The 27,366-nt window shown below is 44.0% G+C and overlaps 1 protein-coding gene across 3 annotated transcripts; it reads left to right on the forward strand.

Annotated features, from left to right (window-relative positions):
• Positions 1-44: 44 nt before the first annotated feature.
• On the forward strand, positions 45-23,513 carry ugl (ureidoglycolate lyase). 3 transcript variants are annotated; one of them, XM_082548766.1, is made up of 15 exons: positions 45-592; positions 2,293-2,417; positions 2,489-2,707; positions 3,300-3,390; positions 3,985-4,061; positions 4,240-4,350; positions 4,436-4,495; positions 5,166-5,322; positions 7,426-7,624; positions 13,745-13,823; positions 13,916-14,008; positions 14,359-14,431; positions 14,519-14,586; positions 17,202-17,326; positions 22,523-23,513. In XM_082548766.1, the coding sequence occupies exons 2-15, from the start codon at positions 2,301-2,303 to the stop codon at positions 22,686-22,688; spliced, it is 1,635 nt and encodes a 544-aa protein (XP_082404892.1). In that variant the 5' UTR covers positions 45-592; positions 2,293-2,300; the 3' UTR covers positions 22,689-23,513. The 3 variants fall into 3 exon arrangements, with proteins under 3 accessions (XP_082404892.1, XP_082404894.1, XP_082404893.1); XM_082548768.1 differs by having other exon boundaries at positions 500-592; positions 2,300-2,417; XM_082548767.1 differs by lacking the exon at positions 45-592 and having other exon boundaries at positions 2,245-2,417; positions 13,916-13,975.
• The last annotated feature ends 3,853 nt before the right edge of the window (positions 23,514-27,366 follow it).

Consider the following 27,366-nt stretch of genomic DNA (forward strand, 5'->3'; position numbering starts at 1 on the left):
CAGAACTGCATAGTGTGTAAAATATTGTGTTATTATTTCATCAACAAAAATGAAGCCAAAATCAAATAACTGAGAAACTTGTTATGGTGCTGGGTCCTTTACCCTCTTCTACCATTAACCTTTACTCTTGTATTTGTGTTTATTATTGTATGTTTCTGCTTAATTAGTTCTTTCTTCTGGTCATTTTGAGTGTTTTATTTTAGCTTTTCCCCTCACGCTTTTATGCTTGGTTTTAATTCTGTCTCCTTATATAACTAATTATTGCTAATTGTTTGAGTTAAGTCCCAGAGGCTCAGTCTTCCTGTCCTACTGTCTTCTGTGTGTTGTTAATTCTCTGTTTCCGTTGCTCTTTTTGTTACTTCCTGATTTATTTTGGTAGCTTCTGTCTCATTTGTCTTCTTGGATTAATTCCAGCAGCATCTCATTATTCTGGTTTCCCTCATGTGTACATTTACAGCCTCAGTCCTCCCTTTCTTCTCGTGTTGTAAAGTTATTTTGTTTGTATCTTTTCTGTCAGTCAAAAAATTTCGTTTGTTGTTCTCTTTTCACAGACTCAGAGTATAGGGGAACTTTGCATTCAGCCAAAACAAAGGTTTGTGTTTAGTTTACAACTGTCTGCTGGTGATGGTCTCATCTTATCTTATCTTATCTTATCTTATCTTATCTTATCTTATCTTATCTCTTCTCTTCTCTTCTCTTCTCTTCTCATCTCATCTCATCTCATCTCATCTCATCTCATCTCATCTCATCTCATCTCATCTCATCTCATCTCATCTCATCTCATCTCATCTCTTCTCTTCTCTTCTCTTCTCTTCTCTTCTCTTCTCTTCTCTTCTCTTCTCTTCTCTTCTCTTCTCTTCTCTTCTCATCTCTTCTCATCTCATCTCATCTCATCTCATCTCATCTCATCTCTTCTCTTCTCTTCTCTTCTCATCTTTAAATAAAATCCAAGTGAATAATGAACATGATGAACAGCTGCAGAGCTACAAGCTGAAATGTTGACAAACCCTGTTTGGTCTTTTTCTGGTCGTACTGCCGTGGACTTTGATAGCATGTTAAACGAGTCTCAGATGTAACTCTTTTTGATGTTATAGAGGTTGTCACACTTAACGATAATTCATTCATCAACTGGATTTGATAAGGACCTGGCTGCTACTTTCATTACTTTTCATCAAACGTTTTTTGAATTCTTCAACTGACCGTGCAGCAAAGATCCACCTGGTGCTCCTGCCCCACACAAATGTGTGACTGTGACTGTGCTGCTGTCCAAGCAGTCAAAGGTGGAGCTGTTGCTGAGGAAGGAGAGTCTACAGAGCCTGATGAACCAAGAGATAAAGCACAAACATGATATGGTCTCAACAAATTAACGTGACAAACGTTTCTTCCTGCGGTCTGGAGAAATATGAGATCATTCTGTTCTGACGTTTGCTGTTTCACAGTATTTGGCCCAGAGACTCATACAGTGTTCCTACAACTGGCAAAACAAAGCCAGGACCTGGTCACCATCATTAAACTGCTGCTTCATTGAAATATTTCATCCTGACCTGAAACCTTTCCAGGTTCTGTTTTGAGTGCCTGCCACATAGTTTGTGCCAGAAACCATTAACATAATCTATGAAATTCACAGGTAGTTCATCTGAGACCCCTGATTCTGCAGCACTGCTAAAGGTCCTCATGCCTTTGACCAAACACCAAGTAATTAGGGTTAAACCTCGTGCTCTGCCAACAGAAGCCATCGTAAACCTTGCTTGCAGTCACCTTTCATTTCTGTGCCACCTTGTGGAGCCCACTTATGAAGCAGTGCGTCCCTCTACAGAAAATATGCAGACGCTGCACTTCTGACTTCACTAAGCTGCACTCTGTCAAAAAGTACTTAGTAGCATCAGCACACTGTGCTTGAACTAGCTGTTGCTGGGAAACTGAAAAATGTTCAGTAATATTTAATCTGGTTCTGTACACAAAGACTTTATGCAGCGGGTTACAAGGAGTGGTTACTCTCAGCCCCACAAACAAGCGCACACACTGAGCGGCGTCCTGAGAAAAGGATAACACCGAAGCCAAAACGGATTCTTTGCTCCTGTCACAGATTGTTTTCACAGGCTGCCATGTTATCTTTACCTTTGAGTGATACAAATATATCTGTACAGTAATAACCTTTCTTGCTGCTTAAATGACTAGACAACAGACTGTTTACTGGTCTGCATTTTAACTGGCAACACCACCTTTCTTTATGGGGGGGGGGGAATCCCAGGGACGTTTCGAATGGTGCTGAATACAAACCTTTTTGTCCAGTGTCCAGTATGGAGCTGTGTCCTTCTCCTTTAGGCCTGGAAAAAGAATGTGCAACTCTTTTTACCACTGACTCCCTCCACTTCCTGCATGAGCTGATTTCCACATTTGATGAGGAGGTGGACGAGGTAGGACAGCCAAAAAACCTCTTTGTGAATAAACGAAGGACTTGTTTGAGTCAGGGTGATTCTCTCTTCAGATTCTACAGCTGAGAGTGTCTAAAAAGGCCCAGCTGGATCTCACAGGTGATCTGCCAAGCTTCCTGGAAAGTACCAGACACATCAGGAGAGACCCAGACTGGAAGGTCCTTCCCGTCCCCTCAAGGCTCCAAAAGAGACATGTAGATATTGGAGACTTGGCACCCTGCGATACTGAGCACTTCATTAAAGCTCTTCTGTCACCAGCACAAGGCATACAGGTGCTACACAGGTGCAATAATGCAGAGCTAAAGGTGTAATGTTCACTGCTAACACTGGGTTTGCTCATGTCAGTGTGTTTTGTGTTGGTTTCAGCATTATCAAACTCACAATTCCAAAAAAGGTCAGACTTGTAAATACAAACAGCATGTAATGATTTGCTAATTTCATAAACCTGTTTTACTGACAACAGAACATGAAGTGTTTAAAACAACAGAATTTACCATCTGTAGGATCATAGTTGCTCAACAGTCCTTGGTCTTCTTTGGTCACACATTAGGTGTTTTACATTGGTGAAATTTATTTATTTGGTTGTTTCAAACAGGTGAATAAAATGGGGAGGAGTTAGCTGAACCAGAACCAACACCCTCGCTAGATTAGTTTCCTCTTAGACCGTTTAATCGAATGTCTGCCAACCAGTTTGAACACTGTTCACCTCCCAGCTGCACAGTCTGGGTTTGTTAAAAAACCGAATTCTTAATATTGATTTTTTATAATCATGTCTGACATCGTTACCTAAATTTATATATTAATGTTGTTTCTTCTGAGTCATTGCTGACTTTTTTCTTACAGAGCTCTTTTTGGTTTCTGCAGGTTGACTTTGATGATGGAAACTGCCCGACGTATTACAACCAGATCAAAGGCATTTACAATGTTTTTAAAGCAGTGCATAACCTGTTTCCCAGTAAGAGCTCTACTTCACCTTTATCTTCAGTTTACTCTGAGAGACACAGTCCGTACAATCTTAGTAAAAAGAAAGAACATTATATTGTCTTTACTCGTCTGCCTTCACATACATATGAGCTTGAGTGACAGCCAGGCTTAATCCATAGGGTTTAATATGATATCTTTCTACACTGAACTTCTAGAAGGTTTAGGAGTATATTTATGGGAATATGTTACCGTTCTTCCAAAAACACATTTGTGAGAAGGAGCAAATCTGAACGTGAAGTTTAGAGGTCTGTAGCTGCTGTCTTTGCAGAAAGTTGGTGACTTCTGCACACTATGGGCCACATGACCTGGGCTACCACTTTGTTTCTGTTGTTCTCGTCCACTCCTACTTTGATATAAGACTTGAATGTGGAATATTTAGCAGCAAGGAAATGTGTCCTTCATCCTCTCACTGTGCTGGAATTCCCTGAGCTCCTGAGAGTAACCCTTTGACTTTTTTACATTGAAGTTTTAACTTGTAAATCCGTAGAAAAATCCTTTAAAAAAGCTGTTTTTATTTTTACCATGTTTTCTCATAAGCTATTCCTCTGGCGTCCTTCGTCTGCAGATGTTCCACATGTATCTCAGGCTCCCGTGCTGATGCTGCGTCCCCGTGCGTGGAATATGGTGGAGCACAACATGATGGTAGTATTGAATTTTCATCAGTTTGTTACAGTGGTTGTTTTGTTGGAAGCAATCGAATGTGGTCTGAATACACAGACATAAGGGGCACAAATTCACTGAAATAACAGAAGTGGTACTAAGGATCATATACATGAAAGGACTGGTGAGGAAAACAACACGTGTGCTTTTCTGTGGTCAGGTGGAGGGGAAAGAAGCTCCTGGCCCGCTCTTTGACTTTGGGCTCCTCATGTTTCACTGTGGAAAGGCACTGTTCGAACACAAGAGTGGACCCTTTTTCTACCTGTCCAAAGTAACACACGTGCAAACCTACATATGTTCAAACATGCTGATGATTTCATTTATCTGGGTTTGCACTGTTATCCTTTGTTCTGTAGGTGGAGGGCTACATGGAGGCCAGACTCTGGAACAAAATATTTGTTTGGACACAGCAGAAGGTTTGCACTGTTTTTGGTCTTTATGTATAAACTTGTTTTTGTACTATGCCTTGTGTTTCTGGCTTGTAGCCGCTGTGCACTGGCCCTACAAGCACTGACAGCAGCCTAACACCGGCCTGCCACCTACCTTCCCTGTGCTCTCATGCACCTTGTAGAAGAGAGTTTAATGTGGAAGAAGTGGTTGATAAAGACTGACAAACAAAAGAGAAAAAAGATGGAGCTGAAAAGCTAAAAGCTCCTTTATCCTTTAACCTCAGGCCCTCTACAAGAGGCCGAGGTGAACTGAAGGCCATGTGCAGCATCTTCGGTGTTTCTGGGACTTCTCTGGACAGACACATGTCATTCCTGGGATCTACTGAACCCCAGGAACTGTGTACCAAGTATATATAACAGTTATATATAGGTATATAGAATTATGTTGAATCTGAAAACACATCAGATCTCAAAACGCAGGCTGTTAGTGCAACATACTCTTTGACTAACCAATGCACTCTCCTCTCCAGTAGCCTGGTGTAAACTGTCCAAAGCGTGATCCTTCTGTTCTTGTCCCAGTGTTACAGGGACATGCTAGCCAGGACAGTACCACAACAGTTAGAGCCTAAAGGGACTGGATGCATTGTTGACTGCTTCTATACGTATCTGACTGAATCCATGTCTCACATGTGTCTAGCTGGGTCTTCCTCTGGGCAGCATCAAGGCCACAGTGCTGATTGAAAATGTGTTAGCAGCCTTTGAGATGGAGGAGATTCTCTATGAGCTGCAAGAGCATTCAGCAGGACTCAACTGTGGCATCTGGGATTACTCAGCCTCCTTTGTCAATAAGTTTGGTGAGTTGAAAATTCTAGATTGTAGTCTGTGAAAAATCTGGACCCCACGCAGCGTTCAGGTGACTGTTTTCTGTTTCTTTTATTTAACACACAGAAATGTTTCTTTGTGGTTTGGCACCGAGGTCTTTTACAGGCAGTCAGCTTTGCATCTGACTCCACACTCTGAGGTCTCTAGTCTCAGGTCCCTGGCGTTACTAAAAGGAAGGAGACCTCGTTAGCACAACACCTGCCTCATCAGCCTTTCCTGCGCTGCCCCTTGAGCCCCCAGCACCACCCCTCCATGGCAGCAGAGCCAGAGACCACACCGCCTCACTGAGGCCGGGGCCGCATCCGGCCAAACCTAGACCCGTCAGTCAAAGGGCTGAGGGAACCGCCTAACCTCCTTTTTGGTCTTGGGATGGGGCAGGATCCAATGGCAGCCATGTCCTGCGCCTGTGGGCGCACCTGCACGCCTCACAAGTGGTAGCCCAAATGCCTGGGGCAGCTCCAGCACTGCAAACAACAGAGGGGCTAGCCAGCACTCTCAATTGCATTCATCCTTGTGAATGAACTTATGGACTTTTAAGTCTTATTGAGCTGCTCCACCAGCCCGTCACTCTGAGGATGGTAGCCGCTGGTCCGAACAGATTTAATGCCCCCTAATTTATACACCTCTTTTAGTGTGTGAGACATGAATGATGGGTGCTGGTCAGTCAGTATCTCTTTCAGGATGCCGGCCAGGAGATGAACTGAAACAGTGCCTGCAGCACACTCTTTGCAGAAATGGTGTGCAGTGGCAATGCTTCTGGATATCGCGTTAATGATACACCAGAGCTAATACAAAGTGATAGCCACTTGCACTCTGGTGATGGCCCGATTAAGTCCATACCTAAGCGTTTAAATGGGATCGCCCTTAATCGCAGTGAGTGCAAAGGCGTTTTTGCAATGGCCGGCTGGCTAACCAACTGACATTCGGGGGTGGATGTGGGAGTGGGAAAGAACGCCCCACTCTGCTCCTTCTGCCATGGCTGCCAGGTGGACAGCCAGGGTGAGCGCAGCCTCCAGGCTCGCTGACCAATGGCAGTGGAACCGGGCAGCCTCTCCACGAACTGCTTGACCTTTGCCAACACATGGGCCTCACCCTCTGATGGCTCAGGCTGCAGCCACCTCATCACATCATGCAATTTCCAGGCCCACGTGAATGGCCGGTCATCCCCCTTCATCTGGCTGGCCCAGAACCACCAGCAATGATCTTCCAGGCGATCCAGCACAGCTGGACAGATGTCCCAGAAGTTACCTCGTGAGGCTGGTGGCAGGCGGTGCTCCCCTGACAACAGCGGCAGCAGCCGCGGTGCACCACTCTGCTGCAGGCCACTGGCGCACCTCCCCTGTGGCCCAGAATGCCTTCAGGAAAACCTGTGGGTCATCACCTTTCCCCATCCAGTGCACAGTCACCTCCAGAGCAAGGGGGGGCAGCAACGGGGTCACCCTGACCATCCGCTCCAGCACCTGCATCTGCCCGTCAGCCTTTTTCCGCAGCTTGTGCAGCTGATCCTTCTGGGCAGCTGCCTGCTCGCGTTGCATGGCCACTATCTCTGCCAGCATCTGGGCCAGCAACTAAATCGGCTGCGCGGGCGGCGTGGCCTGAGGGTCGGACTGTGAAAAGTCTGGACACACAGAAATGTTTCTTTGTGGTTTGGCACGAGGCCTTTTCCAGACAGTCAGCTTTGCAGCTCTCTCGTCTCAGGTCCCCTGCACCACCCCTCCACTGCAGCAGAGCTAGAGACCACACCCCTGTCATTTTAGGTTTTTTCCTTCATTTCTGCACCAATTCTTGTGAAACCACAGATCTTCTACTGAAATTCAGCTGATTTCCATATTGATATTAAAGCCATAGTACTTCAGATAATATAATAATCTTGATATTATGTTTCCAATCTAAATCTGACTACAAAATAATATTTTAGATTTCCTTTTAGTCAATATTCCTGGGACTTAAGAGTTAAACCGCAGCCTAGTGGAAACTTTAGTAACTCTTAACAGTCCAGCAACTTTTCACAGTACATAAAGTGTACAACAAAGAACATGATCAAAAAGTCAAACTGAATTGAAGAAGTTCTCCAGGTCATCGACCAGCCTTCCTGTTGCCTGACCGCCATAAATACGTGAACATGGAGAAGCATTTTCTGCGCAGCTACATGGATCTGTTGGTTAAGACATGTCATCGGCGAGGAGCACTGGCCACTGGAGGCATGGCTGCCCTGCTGCTGCCTGAAGACCCACTCAGTGACACCTACAGGAGAGTGTTGGCTTCTGTCACAAGGTAGAAATATCTCCCATTAGATACTTGCATGCTCACAGCCTGAACATGCAGGCTTGTACATAGACTGTATGTGAAAAAGTGTTTTTCAGTTTCTAAATAAACGTGTTTATTATTTAGGGGAAAAAATCTATCCTACATGGCCCTGTGTAAAAAAAATAATTCCCCCCTGTGTTGTACAGAAGACTTGCCCCAGCTAAGGTCACTGTTCATGACTCCACCATAAGAAATAGCAAAACTGGCCTGCATGGCAGATTTCTAAAACGAAGACCACAGCTGAGCAAAAGGAACATAAAGGCTCGTCTCAGTTCAGGAAACATTCTGATGATCCCCAAGACTTCTGGGACGTCTGGGAACATACTCTGTGGACTGACGAGACAAAAGTTAACTTTTTGGTAGATGCGTGTCCCGTGACATCTGGCGTAACTGTAACAGAGCATTTCGGAAAAGGAACACCATAGCAACAGTAAAATATGGTGGTGGTGGTAGTATGATGGTCTGGGGCTGTGGCTTGCTGTGGTAAATGGAGCCATGAATTCTGCTGTCTACTAAAACATCCTGAAGGAGAAAGCCCGGCCATCTGTTTGGGATTTCAACTTAAAGTGCAGTTGGTCCTGCAGCAAGAGAATGGTCCACCTCTGAATGGCTCAAGGAAAACAAAATAAAGACTTTGGTGTGGCCTAGTCAAAGTCCTGACCTGAATCCAATTGATATGCTTAGGTTATATGACCTTAAACAGGTGGTTCATGTTTGAAAACCCTCAAATGTGGCTGAAATACAACAATTTTATGAAGATGAGTGGGTCAGAATTCCTCCAATGCACTATGAAAGACTCATAGCCGGTGTTGGGGAGTAGCAGAATACATGTACCAGCGTTACGTAGTTAAAATACAAACTATGAGTAACTGTATTCTGTTACAGTTACCGTTTAAAAAGGTGGTATTCAGAATACAGTTACTTCGTTGAAATAAAGGGATTACACGGCGGTCTTTTCCTGTTTCATATGTTCGGCTATGCCCTCTCTGTTTTCGGTTCCACGCTGGTGGAAACCCAAACAAAACAGGCATTAAGAGGATCTAATGTCTGTGACTCAATCTCGCCGCCCATGTCACCACTGCTTGCAGCAGCATAATGACGTGAAGAAATACGTTAAAGAATTATTCACAAAAATGATTTAATATGAAGGCAGAGTGTTACAGGCATCGCCCTAAAGCATGCAGCCTGATGGGCAGTGTAGTCCGTGCTGCAGGGAGAATGGACTGCCATACCCGTTATGTGTCTGTGAGCGAGGAGGGAGAGAAAGGAAAAGTACAAGCTGTCACCCATCAGAAACGGGAGCTGGAAGCATGTAAATATAATAATAACCACTGCAGCCAAGAAGAGAGCCTGACGAGCCCAGCTGTAAGTAAGCTATTAAGACTCGACTGTACGCTGTGTTCGTGTTTTCCTCTGAAACAATAAGCTCCGTTGGAGCAGCCTTTCAACGCCTCTTTCTAAAACTTGACCCAGACAACAAAGTAAAGCTAGTTTTCGGCTATAAGCCCGACGTATTAGCCAGAGGTCCCTTTACTACGGTTCGGAGCCTTTATATACCTATTCACACAGGGACATGTAGGTTTGGACTTATCCCCTTAAAAATAAACACATAGTTCTTGCGTGTTATCTTTGTCTAATATTTAAATTTGTTTGATCCACACAGCGTCAGAAATATACATAAAGCATCAAAACTATATGCACCCCACTAATATTTGATTAGCAATGACAAATTACTCCTTGACTAGATGCTTGTTTTTAGCCATCAACAAGCTCCTGGCATTGTTTTTGCTAGATACCTGACCATTCTCCTTGGCAGAATTGGTAGAGTTTAAATGATTTGGTTTCCTGGTTTATAAGGATAAGTGTAGTCTACACATTTTCAGTAGTGTTGAAGTTGGGGCTTTGGGAAGGCCAATCCAGAAGTGTACAGTCCATTTCTAAAACTGCAGATTCCAGGATCATCAATTGAAACAATTGTACATAAAAATACATTTTGGAGTGTGTCCCCACTTTGCCAAGGTCTGAAAGAAGACCCAAACTGCCACCCTTATATGAGAGAAAATGTGTTAGGATGTTCAGGAACAACCCAGGAACCACCAAGCTTCCCTAGAAATGAAACACCAGTGTCACTGAAACAACGAGGAGAAGAAGAAGTGGGTTAGCTTCACTAGGGTTAGGCTTAGCTTTCAAACCTAAGAATACTGCACCAGCTGCCAAGTATAGTGGCAGTACAGTCATGCTCTGAGACTGTTTTGCTGACAGTGGTACTGGTGGTACTGGGAGCCCACCATCAAAAGAGGATTTCACACCACCTCCTCCCACCACAACTCTTCATATTCATGAAGCAGATGTGAGGAAGCAGTTTAAGAGTCTGAATGCTCGGAAAGCTCCCGGCCCAGACGGTGTGTCTCCTGCCACCCTCAGACACTGTGCAAACGAGCTGGCCCCAGTGTTTTCTGGCATTTTCAACTCCTCACTGCAGGCATGTCATGTGCCTGCCTGCTTCAAGTCCTCTACCATAATCCCTGTCCCCAAGAAACCTAGGATCACTGGACTAAATGACTACAGACCCGTGGTTCTGACATCTGTGGTCATGAAGTCATTTGAGCGCCTGGTTCTCTCCCATCTCAAGACCCTCACGACCCCCCTCCTGGACCCCCTGCAGTTTGCATATAGAGCCAACAGGTCTGTAGACGACGCCATCAACATGGCCCTACACTTCATCCTGCAGCATCTGGACTCCCCAGGAACCTACGCCAGGATCCTGTTTGTGGACTTCAGCTCTGCCTTCAACACCATCCTTCCAGACCATCTCCGAGGCAAGCTTTCCCAGATGAATGTGCCTGATCCCATCTGCCGGTGGATCACTGACTTCCTGACGGACAGGAAGCAGCACGTGAGGCTGGGAAAGAATGTCTCGGACTCCCGGACCATCAGCACCGGCTCCCCTCAGGGCTGTGTTCTTTCTCCTCTGCTCTTCTCCCTGTACACCAACTGCTGCACCTCCACCCACCAGTCTGTCAAGCTAATCAAGTTTGCAGATGACACCACCGTCATTGGGCTCATCTCGGACGGGGACGAGTCTGCCTACAGGAGAGAGGTTGAACGTCTGGTGTCTTGGTGCAGCCACAACAACCTGGTGCTGAATGCCCAGAAGACAGTGGAGATTATTGTGGACTTCAGGAAGCACACAGCCCCACTCCCCCCCATCATCCTGACTGACACCCCCATCACCTCTGTGGACTCGTTCCGCTTCCTGGGTAGCACCATCACCCAGGACCTGAAGTGGGAGCCCACCATCACCTCCGTCATTAAGAAAGCCCAGCAGAGGATGTACTTCCTGAGGCAGCTGAAGAAATTCAACCTGCCAACACGGACGATGATGCAGTTCTACACTGCAATCATCGAGTCCATCCTCACCTCCTCCATCACCGTGTGGTACGCTGGAGCCACTATCAGGGACAAACAGAGACTGCAGCGTGTTGTGCGCTCTGCTGAGAAGGTGATTGGCTGCAGACTCCCATCTTTGCAGGACCTGTACACCTCCAGGACATTGCGGCGTGCAGCTCGGATCTCAGCTGACCCTTCTCACCCTGGACACAGTCTGTTTGACCTGCTCCCCTCAGGCAGGAGGCTCCGGTCCATTCGCACCAGAACCTCTCGCCATAAGAACAGTTTCTTCCCCTCTGCTGTTGGACACATGAACAATAACCACATGATTGTCCCCGCCACTAACACATGACCCTACGCTGTGTTCACTGCATCATTCCATGTTTGGCACTGATCACCACCTGCACTCATGCAGATATCTTTCTACGTAGCACTTTTAATTCTTATTCTTACTTTTATTTTTCCATGTCTATTTAAGTGCTATTTATGACACTATGTTTGCACTGAAGCACCGCAGCAATTTCCTAATGTTGTAAACCTGCTCAACATTTGGCAATAAACCCCTTTCTGATTCTGATTCTGATTCTGATTCTGGTGCACAGGGGATAGAATAATGAATAAAACAGTTTTCACTCTGAATTCTTCCATTTCACCTTAATCCAACAGCTGACAGTCAAAACCTGGAAATAACCGGGTGGTCCAATAGAACAACTTACTCATCTACACATCAGAACTGTGATGGGAACGGACAAAGCAGGCTAACATTAAGTTTGTGGAATGCACCCACCTAGGCCTCATTGAAAATTTATGAACTATGCTTATTAGTCATATATGAAGCTAGAAATACACCAGAAGCTTGTGGATGGCTGCCAAAAGCTTCTGTTGAAGTACAACTTGCTAAAGCACATTTAAACAAATATTAATGGAAATCTATGAATACTTTTAACCCTGTATGTACTTCTGACACTCTGAGCCTCTGTGGATTTCTTTCAGTAGATGTCAGCAGGGTTGGGTCTGTCATGCTTGGTGCTGTGGCAGGCAGGATGCAGAGGGATGAACTTAAAGAAGCAGCTTTATTGTGCTGTGCAAAAGACACTCAAAAAATAAACTCACGAAAAACAAACTAGAAACTGGAAACTAAAAACTAAAACTTGGAACAGGGAGCCATGAGGGGAAACCAGAAACATGGAGAAACTCACAGCACATGGGTGTGGGAAGTGGAAAACACAGGGCGTAAATAGACAGAGAAGTAGCTGTCAGTGGCAGTGTCATGGTTGGTGGTCGACCACGTGGCCAACGGTACTTCACAGGGGCCCGGCAGAGGTGACGAACCTTCTCAGGGGGTTCACCCATCCAGCTCTGGTTTCTCTGGTCAGGCCTGCACAGGACTTGCAACAGGCTCCGGTGATGGGTGTCCCTCATGCTCAGGCAGCGAGGGACCGCCTGCCTTGACCTCTGCAGCAGGTGGTGGCATGAAGGCTGCAGGGGGCTGGACAGGCTCGGCTGATTCTCCAGCTGGCAAGGCTTTGGTCAGTGGTTGTTCATCGATGGGCATGCCACTTTGCATATTAATGACCCATCGTTCCTTCAGTGGGCTGGTTTCAGTCATTGTGCAAAAGTACTGTTTATAAGATTGAAACCTGCAGTCAGCTGAGACTGAAGACGTCACTTGGATGAGTGATGAAACACTTCTCCCACTGAAAACGTCCAGATGAACAGAATCAACCTTTTGGGATAAACATACAACATAAATACACAAGAGAGTGATGAGGGAGGAGGAAGAAGAAACATATGGGGAACACAGCTGAGGCAAATACACATAATGGCAAGAGAGGAGGAAAACTGAACACACTGAACATAGGATGTGACACTGTCAAACAAACAGGAAACACTAAGACACATTAAAAATACCAGTCAACATATACTGGTCAAATACACAGCTAGACACAGGCTGGGAGGAAGGAGCAGCCAGAAAAATCCACCCGACCTGTTCCAGACCCTGACAAGACCTCGACTTCTCCTTTGATTATGTACTGTAGTTAAGGTCTTCAAGTCCTCACAACCTTCTGAAATCACCTTGATGCAAACTCAACCACTCAAGTAAGGAAATCTCAGAAAGTCGATCCCATTTTAATCGCCAGTGGATTAAAATCCCAGTCATTTCATATCCAACGAACAGAGCCCACTTTGTGATTTCCTTACCTGGATAATTGCATGCATCAACTGAAATTGTAAAAGTCCCCTGGATGACTGACAGATGTTTCTCCCACAGAAAATAATACTTCCAGATGAACAGAATCAACTTCCTGGGATTCTGAAATTGTTCCAGAATTTGTAGATGGTGTTTTTTTATAGATTGGTGAACCTACCCCCATCTTTACTTCTTTACTTCTCCAGTACGTGCCATGTTACTGACATGTTGCCAGTTAGCCTGTGACTAAAATATGGGTTTCTGAGATTAGCAAATAGCATTTTATTTTTATTTACATTTTACAGTGTGTGTTTGTGTGTCAGTGTGCGTGGATAAGTGTGTGTGTATAACGTCTGTATTTGGTATATGTGCATTTTATTAAACTCAAGAAATGTTCATTATTGTTTTCCCCACAGGGTATAGCATATGAAAATATGACAATACATACAATCTGAATACATATTCAGTGATGTCCGCTGATCCAGTTGTGTTTTTCCACCTTTCAGGTTGAAGTTATTAGAGATTACTGCAGGTGTGGATGGTTTCATGGTATATGACCTAAATTTGGTTGAGCCCATGCAGAAAGTGAGCGCTGACACATATAAAGCTTTATATGCATATAAAGTTACAGTGATTGGCAAATGTGAAAGTGTGTGGCAATTCTTCATCTTTTCCAGCTCTTCAAGGGCCACACCGAAGGAGATAACCAGCTTGACCAGCTCCGAAATGACGTGACTGTATTTCCTGAAGACTTGCTATCCATGCCTTCAGTTAGTGGTTGCTCTTAGTGAACTGCAGAACACACCTCAAACTTTTAACAGTAATATTACAGTTAGCATTACATTTAATTGATTGAAATACATCAGATTTTAGTGTGGGTAGGAAGACTTCATCCAACAGGAAGAGGGAGGCTTTCACATCTAGATGATGTTAGGCATGAGTGAAAACATCCTCTATACCAGATGCATACGATATAGTTTTCTGTCCACAGAATAACCACTTTGCCTCATTTATTTTAGATGATGAATCAAACATTGTGTTCTTTTCCTAAAGATATTTAATTAGAATTATATATATAATATAATATATAAAACATTTTGGTGTGCTGTATTCTTCGTAGGGAGGAGTCACGCTTAATGGTTTGAAGTATAACATTGCAGTTGGTGTGCTCTTTATTAATGCTTGGCTATCAGGTTTGTACTTTTATATTATCCATGGAAAAATGCTTAATGCACTAAATGCTATATACATGTATGTTGATACCATTTTGTGTTTCTAAGGTAAAGGCCACTTCTTCTACAAAGGCCAGGTTGAAGATTCTGCCACAGCAGAAATTTCTAGATCGCAGGTGAGTTCTCAAAGCGAGCACCACAGAGCATATGTTGCTGAGATTCATGTAGAGCTTGATCTACACCCACAAGTAATTAGTATTTAGCATATATTTAAATGTTTTTGACAATGTTGTTTGGGAAACAAGCACATTTCTTTTTTAAATTTGCTCTAATAGATACATATTTAACACAGTGACTAAGATGCACCCTGTAATTTGTTTGTTTGTTTGTTTTTGTTTTTCATTCAGTGTCATGTGGCATGCTTCTTTCTCCTTTTAGCGGCATTTTTTTTAAAGTATCACTGAATAGGTTTTGCTTGTGGGTTAATTACTTCATGTAGTCAGTGTTGGGAAGGTCACTTGTAAAAAAGTAGTTTGTAACATATTCCATGAAGTTACTTAATGTGAGTAACGTGTTCTGAATACTTTGGATTACTTGATATATTGTCATGCCTTTTACAGCTACATGAATGTACTATTGCTGTGTGACTTATTACTGTTACTGAAGGCTACCTGCAACCAAGCTAACATTGTTAGCTGAGGTTAGTTCATCGACTGTTAGACTTGATGGAGTAACAGTAGGTGGACATTAGGTAAGGCTGCACTTTTTGCAGCGATCTCATACAGAAAACTGTTTCTGTATCAGTAATATGTTTTCTTTCTGTCTGCTTTCAGAACTGCACATGATTATTTGCAGCTAGCAGGTTGTAATGCTGCCTTCATTAATAGTAATAAATCACACAGCAGTAGTACATCCAAGATACCGAAGTGGCACGTAACCCAGGTAGTTACCACAACTAAAACAAGCTAGCTGCAGTAGGCTAATGTTAGTTTTTTTTAAAAAGAACGTACTTCCAGATGTTTCTTCAGGTTGGGTCTTTTGACGCTGAGAGCAGCTTGGTTGCTGGCAAACAGAGTTTGCATTGCACGGTCAGATTTCATCCCTTTCTTCTTTAAATGTGAAGTGTGTCGGAATTTCCAAGTAAGAAATGCATTGCTGCCCGTGCACTGCTGGCTCTGTTGTGCTGGACATTGTTCTGGTGTTCCCCAGGGTTCTGTACTGGGCCCCAAACTATTTCTTATTTATAAAAATACATTTGTAAAGTATCTGATATATTAAAACTGGTTTTATTTTCAGATGACACAAATAGTTTTGTTCTGGGGTAATCTAATGGAACTGCTGGGTATAGTTTGACAGGAACAAACTATGTAAAACCAAAATGATGTTATTTGTAAATCCTCAATTAAAGTCAAAGTGCAGATTGATCTAGATTGTGTGGAAACTGAAAGACTTCATGAACATAAGGGTCTTGGTGTAATACTGGATACAAAATAAGCTGGAAATCTCATATAAAACATGTACAGAACAAAGTTTCAAGAAGCATTTCAATATTGAGTAAAGCAAAACACTCCACAGTCTTCACACTCACCGTTCACTGATTTCACCGTATTTGAATTACTGGGCACTCAGGTCTGGGTGGAAGTTTTTCTCAAATTTCAGCCTGTAAGATTCTGGCACTCATTAGTTGTTTTAAAGAGCAAATGTTCTTTGGCCAGTTTTTAGAAGGGCTGATTGAGAGGTGGAAAGACCGTCGCATACAGCTGCTCCATCTTCATCTCTTACACATGAATGCCTTTGACCTCAAACTGCTCCTGTTAACTCCACCTCCTTTATGCACACAGCTGTGGCTCCACTGTAGATGTACCTGTTTGAGGACGGAGATTTAGGCAGTGGGGCAAGATTACCAGCAACAGCACCCAGTTGAATTCCCTCTACAGGAGCTTGCTTACCAAACAACACCTTTCATCCAGCTTTGTGCACAGAGCTCCTTCAGCTATTTTATTCTTGACATTTAAGGATACAGGCACATGAAGTTTGTTAAGTGTGTAAGATTATCTTCCTATCAAACTTAAACTCCATCTACTCTAGTGTCCCCTGGGCTAGGGGTAACCTAGTCCTACTATGAAATGTAACTCCCCACTCTCAAGTAAAGGACAGCAATGCAGAAAAATTCAGGATGCCAGACAGCAGTGTGTTTGCTTCAGAGGTGAGCAATGCCAAAACAACAAAGATTTGAATAACAAATCTTCAAGGTCCATAAGCAATAACCAAGAAAAGAAAATCAACAAAAAACACTTCTCACTGCTACTAATCTGCTGCCAGCTGTTCTGTATGTACTGTGGATACGTATTTACAAACATTATTAACTGCTGCCTCTGTGTTGGGTGCAGAGATGCAAAGTGGCTGTCAGCTGGAGGTTAACAGACCGCAGTCCATCCAATCATGCAATCCACATCTACCAACTTCCACCCAATAGAAGTGGAAGCTAATCCGCCGTCTCCACCTGTGTCACAGCATACACATAGACATGCACTCGTTCACACCATGGAAGAGGGGAAACTGCGTGCACCTCCACACACTCTGTCAGTGCGCTCCAGGGCAGCTGTGGCTACAATGTAGCTGCCATCACCAGGGTGTGAATGTGTGGATGTGTAAAGCGCTTTGGGGTCCTTAGGGACTAAGTAAAGCGCTATACAAATGCAGGCCATTTACCATTTAATGGGAGGAGCCAACTTAACATGAGCCGTGATCATAGATCATAAGACCATGTTTTGCTTTGTGTCTTTGTCAGGTGTGGCAGTGGGTCCGTCATCAGACCCGGCTGGAGGACGATGGCAGGGTGGTGAGCAGGCAGCTGGTGACTGACCTCATCAAGGAGCTCATCATGGACCTCAGTCCCCACTGTGGCTCTGTTAGGTAAGCAAATGCACCCTCTTTGAAGAGGATATGGTAGGTGAGTGGTTCCAGTGACATCCTTCATTGAAGAATACAATATATATGTTTAATGCCTTCTTAATGTAAATAATAATTAATTTTTAATTGACTGATGAATCCTGTGTCCCAGGATATTTGCACCAACTTTTTTGATTAAATGAGATTTTTCACCATAATCTCAGCATGGAGAAGATTTGTCAAATTATGCTACTAATGCTTTTAAATGTCACAGAAAATGTGGAAAAAATGGAAAAGTGACAGATTTTTTTGGGATACCTTTCTATTGCTTCTTTTACTGCAGAAAGATTTAATGAAACCCGAGTTTGTCTTAGTCGCATGATTTCTTTTTTCTGTCATCCAATAATTTTTGTTGAGCCATAATCAACAAATATGCAGTTTGTTTCAAGAGTGTTGGTCAGGGCTGTGCAGAGATGTTTGAAGGGGGGTGCTCAAAGTTAAAAGGGGCACATAGAACCAGGCTGAATAACAACAAACCACATTCATCAGGACTCTAATATGGAACTGCATCACAGAGTCATCAGGTGGGGGCAATGCAAAGCAAACGTAGCCCATGTTTACCTGCTGGGGTGCAATGTTGCTGCTGCTCCTGCGGCTGATAGTGCTGCAGGGCAGGGTTATGTTGATCTGAGACTGTAGACATTAAAAAGTCCACAGGAGAGATGGTAGCTGATTAAGGAAGTGTTATAAAATAATAATAAAATGTAAAGATTGGTGTCAGCACTTTGAACCATAAGGCAACAGATTGAAAAACTGTGAGAAATAAAGTGAAACTGGAATATTAGTAGGGCAAAGGAAAGAGGTGGCCATAGTAGGGTAAGAATGTAACAAAAAATACATGCACATAGAACACACACAACACATACAGTATTCTCCAGAATACTGTATATACTATGGCCACAAGTTTGCATCCTGGTGCTCTGACATCAAGAGTGGGCATTGGTTAATAGTCATCAGGTCATCATGTGACTGATGCAAGCCAGGTCCTTTTATTTAGCTAAACTGTGATTAATTAGTTAAATGTTATTGTTGAGGTGCACTCCGAAATAAAGTAAAAAAGAAAAATGCTTGAAGAAAAAGGCACATGGAGCACCCATGTTCTTTTGATCCTCTTTTGCTAAAATTTGTTATATATATATATATATATAAAAAAAACACCTAGCACGCCCCTGCAGGCGGTTTATCCTTCAAGCTCGGGTCCTCTACCAGAGGCCTGGGAGCTTGAGGGTCCTGCGCAGTATCTTAGCTGTTCCCAGGACTGCGCTCTTCTGGACAGAGATCTCCGATGTTGTTCCCGGGATCTGCTGGAGCCACTCGCCTAGCTTGGGAGTCACCGCACCGAGTGCTCCGATTACCACGGGGACCACCGTTACCTTCACCCTCCACATCCTCTCGAGCTCTTCTCTGAGCCCTTGGTATTTCTCCAGCTTCTCGTGTTCCTTCTTCCTGATATTGCTGTCATTCGGAACCGCTACATCGATCACTACGGCCGTCTTCTTCTGTTTGTCTACCACCACTATGTCCGGTTGGTTAGCCACCACCATTTTGTCCGTCTGTATCTGGAAGTCCCACAGGATCTTAGCTCGGTCATTCTCCACCACCCTTGGGGGCGTCTCCCATTTTGACCTCGGGACTTCCAGGTTATACTCCGCACAGATGTTCCTGTACACTATGCCGGCCACTTGGTTATGGCGTTCCATGTATGCCTTGCCTGCTAGCATCTTGCACCCTGCTGTTATGTGCTGGATTGTCTCTGGGGCATCTTTACACAGCCTGCACCTGGGGTCTTGCCTGGTGTGATAGACCCCAGCCTCTATGGATCTTATACTCAGAGCTTGTTCCTGTGCTGCCATGATTAGTGCCTCTGTGCTGTCTTTCAGTCCAGCTTTGTCCAGCCACTGGTAGGATTTCTGGATATCAGCCACCCCCTCTATCTGCCGGTGGTACATACCGTGCAGGGGCCTGTCCTTCCATGATGGTTCCTCGTCTCCCTCCTCTTTCTTGGGTTTCTGCTGCCTGAGGTATTCACTGAGCACTCGGTCAGTTGGGGCCATCTTCCCAATGTATTCTTGGATGTTCGTTGTCTCATCCTGGACTGTGGTGCTGACACTCACCAGTCCCCGGCCCCCTTCCTTCCGCTTAGCGTACAGTCTCAGGGTGCTGGACTTGGGGTGAAACCCTCCATGCATGGTAAGGAGCTTTCTTGTCTTTATGTCAGTGGCTTCTATCTCCTCCTTTGGCCAGCCTATTACCCCAGCAGGGTACCTGATCACGGGCGTGTTGATGGCCCGGATCTTGTTCTTACCATTCAGCTGACAATATATATATATATATATATATATATATATATATATATATATATATATATATATATATTAGGGGTGTAGCGATACACAAAATTCACAGTTCGGTTCGATACTTTTTCTTTTTGTTTTTTTTTTCCTTTTTTGTGTCCCGTTTGGATCTTTAGCCATCAGAATTGTTGTCTTAAGGCCAAGAAAGATGCCAAGCGGATTTATTTTACGATATTTTTTGGATACAAAAAAATGTTCATGCCTTTTTAATTTGTCATTTATTAAAATTATAAATATATATTTTAACTCAAAAGTACAGTTTTTAAATGTAATGTTGCTGAAACAACAAAGTAATAAAATAATAAATCTATCTGATGGAGAAATCCCTCATCTTTGGAAAAGAGAGTTTATTACAGAGAAATGGCTCTTTCAAAATAAAAGCTATACTATACTCTTCTTCTGGGCTATATTCTCAGCAGCATATTAAACATATCAGGTCCCCATAAGGAGAATCCTGTGCTAACGGCTGTCTAAATGACTCGGGTAAAGTTTGTAGCATGCGTGCTTGTTGTTTTTGTCTGCTTCCACTTGTCTTTGCACGAGGATGATGTCGGAGTAAATGTGCAGTCATATTCGTTGTGTTCCCACTAGTGCTGTCAGCGTTAATCTGAAATGACGTTAACGCCACAACACGGCAAATCTCCGTTAACGAGCTACCGCGGATCGCCCCGTGCGTGGGGCTGGACGGCATCAACATGTTCAAGTTCAAGTTCAAATTTTATTCGCCACATGCAGTGGCATTTTAGATTAGTTGCAATGGGAAAGTACAAGAGGAAAAAAAGAGACCTCTACTCATGCTGGGCTACAGGAGGACAGCATGAGAACAGGAAACAAAAAAACTCCTCTGCACAGAAAGCACATAAATGTCCACAGCACAACATTATAGAGCATGTGACCAGCAACAGAGGTGGGTAGGGGATGAGGAGTAACCCCAGGCAACACAGCAGCCATCCTGCCTGCGCCGACTCTCCAGCGCGGGCCCAGACCCGCCTCGTGTTCCCAGGAGGCAACAAGCATCGAAGGCATTGGAAGGGGAGGGGGGATGAGTGAGTGCTTATCAGTGTAAGTGTATGTGTGTGTGCGTGTGTTCCGCGAGCGGGGAATTATATATATATATATATATAAACACCCAGCACGCCCCTGCGGGCGGTTTATCCTTCAAGCTCGGGTCCTCTACCAGAGGCCTGGGAGCTTGAGGGTCCTGCGCAGTATCTTAGCTGTTCCCAGGACTGCGCTCTTCTGGACAGAGATCTCCGATGTTATTCCCGGGATCTGCTGGAGCCACTCGCCTAGCTTGGGAGTCACCGCACCTAGTGCTCCGATTACCACGGGGACCACCGTTACCTTCACCCTCCACATCCTCTCGAGCTCTTCTCTGAGCCCTTGGTATTTCTCCAGCTTCTCGTGTTCCTTCTTCCTGATATTGCTGTCATTTGAACCGCTACATCGATCACTACGGCCGTCTTCTTCTGTTTGTCTACCACCACTATGTCCGGTTGGTTAGCCACCACCATTTTGTCCGTCTGTATCTGGAAGTCCCACAGGATCTTAGCTCGGTCATTCTCCACCACCCTTGGGGGCATCTCCCATTTTGACCTCGGGACTTCCAGATTATACTCGGCACAGATGTTCCTGTATATATATATATATCTGTCAAGATCTCTGTCTAAATAAATACATTTGGGTAAATTCCCAGTTGATTAAACATGCAACTATTTTTCAGTGTATTGATTGCACATTTTATTGTGCAACAGCTTTTGCACGACAAAACTCGATGGGTCAGTTGAGCTGTGCACCAGCTGTATAAGCACTGACAGCAGCCCATTGGTTAATTTTCAAATTCATGATGCATGTATAACCTTTTAGAGTTTTCACTGAAACACCACATCCATGACACCTATAATTTCTGAACATCCTTAATTTGCTTATGATGCAAACTCACCTTTTAGTTTTTGTTTTGTTTTGTTTTTGTTTGCTTTTTTGCAGTTACTTTGACACATACCACCTTCCTAAGCATTGTTGTAGACCACGTACACCCTTTCATGGAAACAGTTCCAATAGTCCATTTGGCTTAGGAAGGTTCTTAACTGAGAGACACGACCTGAAAGTATCTGTGTGGCGATCATGATTAAAGTTCCAATTCTCCAAATACTAAGGAAAGGAGCTTCAGTGCTTATTGCCTCCCTTAGCATAGGATGCACTAGACCAGGGGTGGGCAACTCCAGGCCTCGAGGGCCGGTGTCCCTGCAGGTTTTAGATGTGTCCTTGATCCAACACAGCTGATTTAAATGGCTAAATGACCTCCTCAACATGTCTTGAAGTTCTCCAGAGGCCTGGTAATGAACTAATCATGCGATTCAGGTGTGTTGACCCAGGGTGAGATCGAAAACCTGCAGGTTTTGGTTTTCCTAAACGTGCATGTTATAGCATATGTAAGATGATGTTTTCTTTTTCTTTTCTCGCTCTGATAAAATAGGGCGGCAGAGCAGGTCACCTAGCAGGTTGGTGGTTCGTTCCCCATCTGCATGCCAAATATCCTCGCACAAGACGCTAACACCAAGTTGCTCTCCGATGCATCCACCAGAATATGGATGTGTGTCAATTATAGACAGAAAACACTTATACAAGTGCACTGAAAATGTCTGAATCTGTGAGTGGGTGTTTGATGCAAGTTGTGTGCTCAGAGCAGCAAAGCACTATATAAAAACCAACCCATTTACCATTTATCGTTGCAAGATAGCTGCAACATTTCTGCCAGAGGGCAGTCTGAATAAGCTATTTTCAGGATTTTATCTTTCTTTTTCAGACAGAGGTTACACACAGCAGCAAACATGTTCCAGGAGGTGATCGCAAAGAGACATTTTCCAGACTTCATCACTACCTACCTGAACCAGGACCACACCTTCCTCAGCTCCCAGAACGCTGAACCCATGCAAGCTCTGGACAAAGACCTGAGCCGATCGAAACTGTGAAGCTGTGGCACTATATACCTCTGTGTGTGCTGGGGGGGATAGACACATCTGACAGCTCAGATATTTAAACCCTACTTGAGACTGTCCTTTAATGGGTCACTGAACCACTATTACCAGATGTTTCAGGTCAAACCATTATGAGCTATCGAGGTCATCAGATGCAAGATGTGAGTGGGGGTTGAGGCACCTGGGAAGGGATCTCAGAGCTGTAGTGTAGGTGGCACATGGTGTTATAAGCCCCCCTCTGTTTAAAGATGGCTGTTCATTAGGTTATCTAAGTTCTTTTGTTTATTAGATTCCCCTTGTGCTTTCAACCCCTGTGGTAAGTCTCCTTTGTCCTTTATGTGTTTCATGTCTGCATGTCTTGTGTTGTCAAGTTCATGTTGTCGTGTCTGCGTCTCATTATGTTTCCTGTTTTATTTTGAAGAGGTCCTGTGTTCCTGTGTTCGATGTGTTTAGTTTTACGTTTCTTCTGTGTCAGCTGTTTCCCCATGTGTTCCCACTTCCCTCATTATCTTCCTGTGTGTATTTAGTCCGTGTGTTTTCAGGCTTTCCTTGTCTGATCGTCTGCAGTTTTTCCAGGCCATTCATGCTTCCATACCACATTGCAATGTTTAGAGCTTTTCTTGTCTGTTTTTCTATTCAGCGGGGTTTTTCATGGTTCATGTTTCCTTTCTAGTTTACCCAGTTTAGGACATTGTTTAGTTTTGCATTGTGTTCACCATTTTACTTTTGTACCTTTTCCTGCCTCAATAAAAAGCTCATCTTCAGTTAAAGTTGAGTTGTGGTATGACCTCACCTGGGTCCACTCTTCACACTTCACACAGTTTGCCCCGGCAGACTGGACAAAGGAGGATTCCTCCTTCAGTCCATCTGTGTTCTTGGTCTAAAATGCAGACAGTACAACTCTGTATCTAACCAATAAAGGACATTCTTGGATGTCAATGTTCACATTTGGACTGACTGTAATTTGTTATTATCAGCAGATCCTAAAAGCCTTTGTTAGGGTGCCTGGATCGTTGACCCAGTGTTTTGTGTTGATGGGTTTTTGAGTCTTGTTTAATCGTCACTGTTATGTTATCTAGTTGAGTTGATCTGTATTTCTAGTTGAGGCTGTTTGTTATTAGCTCTCGTCTCTGTGTCCTTCCCTCAGTGCTCGCCTGTGAAGTCTGTCGCCCTCCCTCTCCTCCCTCTGTTCCCTGTAGTCAGCCACAGTCTTAGTGTGTGTTTAATGTGTTTCTTGTTTTAGTCTCACAGTGTGCTGCCCTGTGTGTTCCATGTTCAGCTCTGTTTCCTCTATCTTGTGTTGATTTTGTCCTATATATTGCTATATTTATATAGCAGCAAATCACAATCCCTCACTGACCCTGATAAAGATAAGTGGAAGAGGATGGATTGGATTTATTGAACAGGCCCCACTAGTTTAGAGACTTATTCCTCATGAAGAACGAAACCAAGACAGAACATCTTCAACCGCTCTTTAACTCGCTAACGAGGGAAGCCTTGGTCAGAACCAGGCAGTGGAGCAATGCTCATCACCTGTCTCTAGCCCAAATCTTTCAAAGAGCAGCTTCCTCGCAGCTGTTTATTGACATGACAGTTACAATACACAATAGTTTACAAGCACCTCCCACCGCAAACCCCCCCAATGGTTCTAAGACAAGGCACTGTGTGTGTGTGTGTGTGTGTGTGTGTGTGTGTGTGTGTGTGTGTGTGTGTGTGTGTGTGTCCTCCTGCTCACCAAAAGGATCATAAAAGCAGGAAGCTTACAACACGAGAAACAGATCTTTCAGATAGGATGTATCTACAATAAAACCTCCTCCAGCACAGAGTAGCTGGAGAGGTGGAACATCTTTGTTCGTATAGTTTGAACTAAGACTTTACAAATTTAAGAAACACAATGACAACATTCAACAATTTGACTCCAACAGAATGAGCACATAAAAACCCTCACATGCTGTTCAGGAGTTCCACATGAACTTGAAAAATCCATTACTGGAATCCTGAACTGGAACGATCTTAGAAGGTGGTAACTGTGCACCACTGTCCTGAAATAAATACTCAATAACCAACAGAGTTGTGACATTTTAGTAATGTGTGCATACATGTGCTGTAATACTGACTACTACTATAATGATCTCGTGTTTAAAGCTAAAGAACACCTACCTGCCTTTAGTCTTCATAAGTGTTATAGTTTTATGTGATTAGATTTATATGATCTGCTCATCATATGATGAGATATGAGTTGGTGTCTCTGGTCTCTGATGAAAATGTCAGAATGCAGATCATCCAGATCCTTGGGAAAAATGCACCTGATATTGAGTCAAAGATGGAGGAAGCTGTGAGTCTGTTGGAGTTGAGAATAATATGGCAAGAAAAGACATCCTTCTGTTGGTGAAAAAGAGATTAGGCATTAGAGAAAGGATGGATGAACCTGCCCATGTAGTAAGACTACGATATAGGTGTCATGATACATGCTGTGGCAGGCAGGATGAGGGAGCTAGCCCAACTCAAACTAAAAAGAATTAACTGAGGAAGGCATCTTTAGTTTACTGTAACAAAAACACTGGAAAACTAGGAACACAGAGACTCATACAGCAACATGAGACGATGCAACAACGGGCAGAGGAAAAGGGCTTAAATACAAAGAGGTGTAACGAGGGAAGTGGAAACACAGCTGGGACCGATCTAACATACTGAGACTGAGAGAAAGTAAAACAGAAAACACTAAACACGGCACTTGGAACTGTCAGAATAAAACAGGAAATATGTAATATGTAATATGTTGTGGTCAACTGTATCAAATGCTGCACTGAGATCCAATAAAACTAAGACTGACATTTAGGTAAGGAAGCGGAAGCTGCTCACTCTCTCCACAGCAGCGCCGTTGATGGTGATGGGGGTGTGTACTTCTCTGCACCTCCGGAAGTCCACTATCAACTCCTTTGTCTTTGCGACGTTGAGTGTGAGATGGTTGTCTTGACACCAGTGGGTCAGGGCGCTGACCTCCTCCCTGTAAGCCGTCTCATCACCATTGGTGATAAGACCCATGTCAATAGAAACTTGTACCTAGTAGTCAGTATAGTCTTTTAATAATGTAAGTTTGCATATGATAGAATACTGCATGATGACCTCTTGTATTGACTCAGACTGTTGTTTATAGTTCACTGTGACCCGGGAAGGACGAGTACCTGCTAGAGAAGAGCTTAACGAGCAGTTTCACTTCGTGCCAGGTAGAGAAGCCTCTCCTGGCACACACACACACACACACACACACACACACACACACACACACACACACTCCAATGTAATAAACGACTGCACCTACTGTTGTATATAAGTAAAGACCAGGTCAGTGGCAGAGCGCGAGTCCCGGAGCCCTCGCTCTCGTGCGAGTGCTCTGTGACTGCCCTTGCATGCAAGAAAACTGCTTTTCTCCTCTCTGATTCTCAGCTGAAGAACTGTCTTAGAATATATCTCTTGACAACCCACCACTGTAGTGTCGTCCGCAAACTTCACAATGATGTTGGAGTTGTTAGTGGCTGTGCAGTCGTAGGTGTAGAGTGAGTACAGGAGAGGGCTCAGTACACACCCCTGTGGAGCACCAGTGTTCAGTGTGATGGGGGATGAGGTGATGCTGCCCAGCAGGCTGGGACTACAGACAGAGAGAGGGAAAGGTTGAAGATGTGCGTGAACACTCCAGCCAGCTGAGCCGCGCATGACTTGAGGACGCGGCCGGGAATCCCGTCCGGACCAGTAGCTTTGCGTGCGTTCACCTTCCTGAAGCACTTCCGCACATCCTCCTCAGACACAGTGCGCACACTGTCCGGTCTCATGGTGTTCGCTGTGTCGAATCTAGCGTAGAATACGTTTAGATCCTCACACAGAGAGGCCGTGGTCTGTGGTGTGCTGGGTTTCCCTCTAAAGTCTGCGATTGTGTTTAGTCCCTGCCACATCCTCCGAGCGTTGTCAAACTGTTGCTCCACCCTGTCCCTGTACTCACGTTTGGCTGCTTTGTCTGAATCTTTTACTGTTTTTCTGCTTTGTTCACTCCAAGTTTGACAAAACCCACAGCTCACAAACATCGCAGCGCAATCTCAGTGTATTTAGCTGCTTTTTCCCTAAACACAATCAGCTGACTGAGAGAAATGCCTGTAGTCATCCACTTTGGTCACTGTGAATGTTGAAGGAGCTTTGTTCCATAGACACCTTATACTAGTGTTTCCTGCACTTAATCCAACACTGCTATGTTCTATTTAAACCCAGATTCCTTTTATAGTTTGCAGTGAAATTTGTTAAACCGTTGCTTAATGGGACAGAAGTACACGTCACTCTTTACTAACACATTGTAGATGAGTTTATTGCTGAACAGCACAGCTAACAGCCTCACACACAGTAGATTTTTAAAGTTGTTGTGTACAATGGTTTAGCCACAGAACTAACTTCCACTTTTGATAAAGATCACTCCACCTGCATATTTCTTGAGAAATGAAGCGTCTTTATTAAGCCCTTATTTATAAATGTTTACACAATAATAGACACCGGGTGCTCTGTGACATTGTAGTCTTCTACTTCTGCTTCCATTGGTTTGCATTTTAAACTCCCAGTCTCTCAGGTTGTTACAAACGGCTTATATTATTGAGAAAGAATCAGTCTTTCAGAGAAACATCAGCCGCCT

This window comes from Aulonocara stuartgranti (genome assembly GCF_965226115.1).
Source record: "Aulonocara stuartgranti genome assembly, chromosome: 2".
Lineage (NCBI taxonomy): Eukaryota > Metazoa > Chordata > Actinopteri > Cichliformes > Cichlidae > Aulonocara > Aulonocara stuartgranti.

Excerpts from the sequence above, each read along its gene's own strand:
- ugl (XM_082548766.1), top strand. The coding sequence starts at position 2,301 with ATGGAGCTGTGTCCTTCTCCTTTAGGCCTGGAAAAAGAATGTGCAACT. Across the intron at positions 4,062-4,239 it reads TGGTGGAGCACAACATGATG|GTGGAGGGGAAAGAAGCTCC; the intron begins GTAGTATTGAAT and ends TTCTGTGGTCAG. Across the intron at positions 7,625-13,744 it reads GTGTTGGCTTCTGTCACAAG|GTTGAAGTTATTAGAGATTA; the intron begins GTAGAAATATCT and ends TCCACCTTTCAG.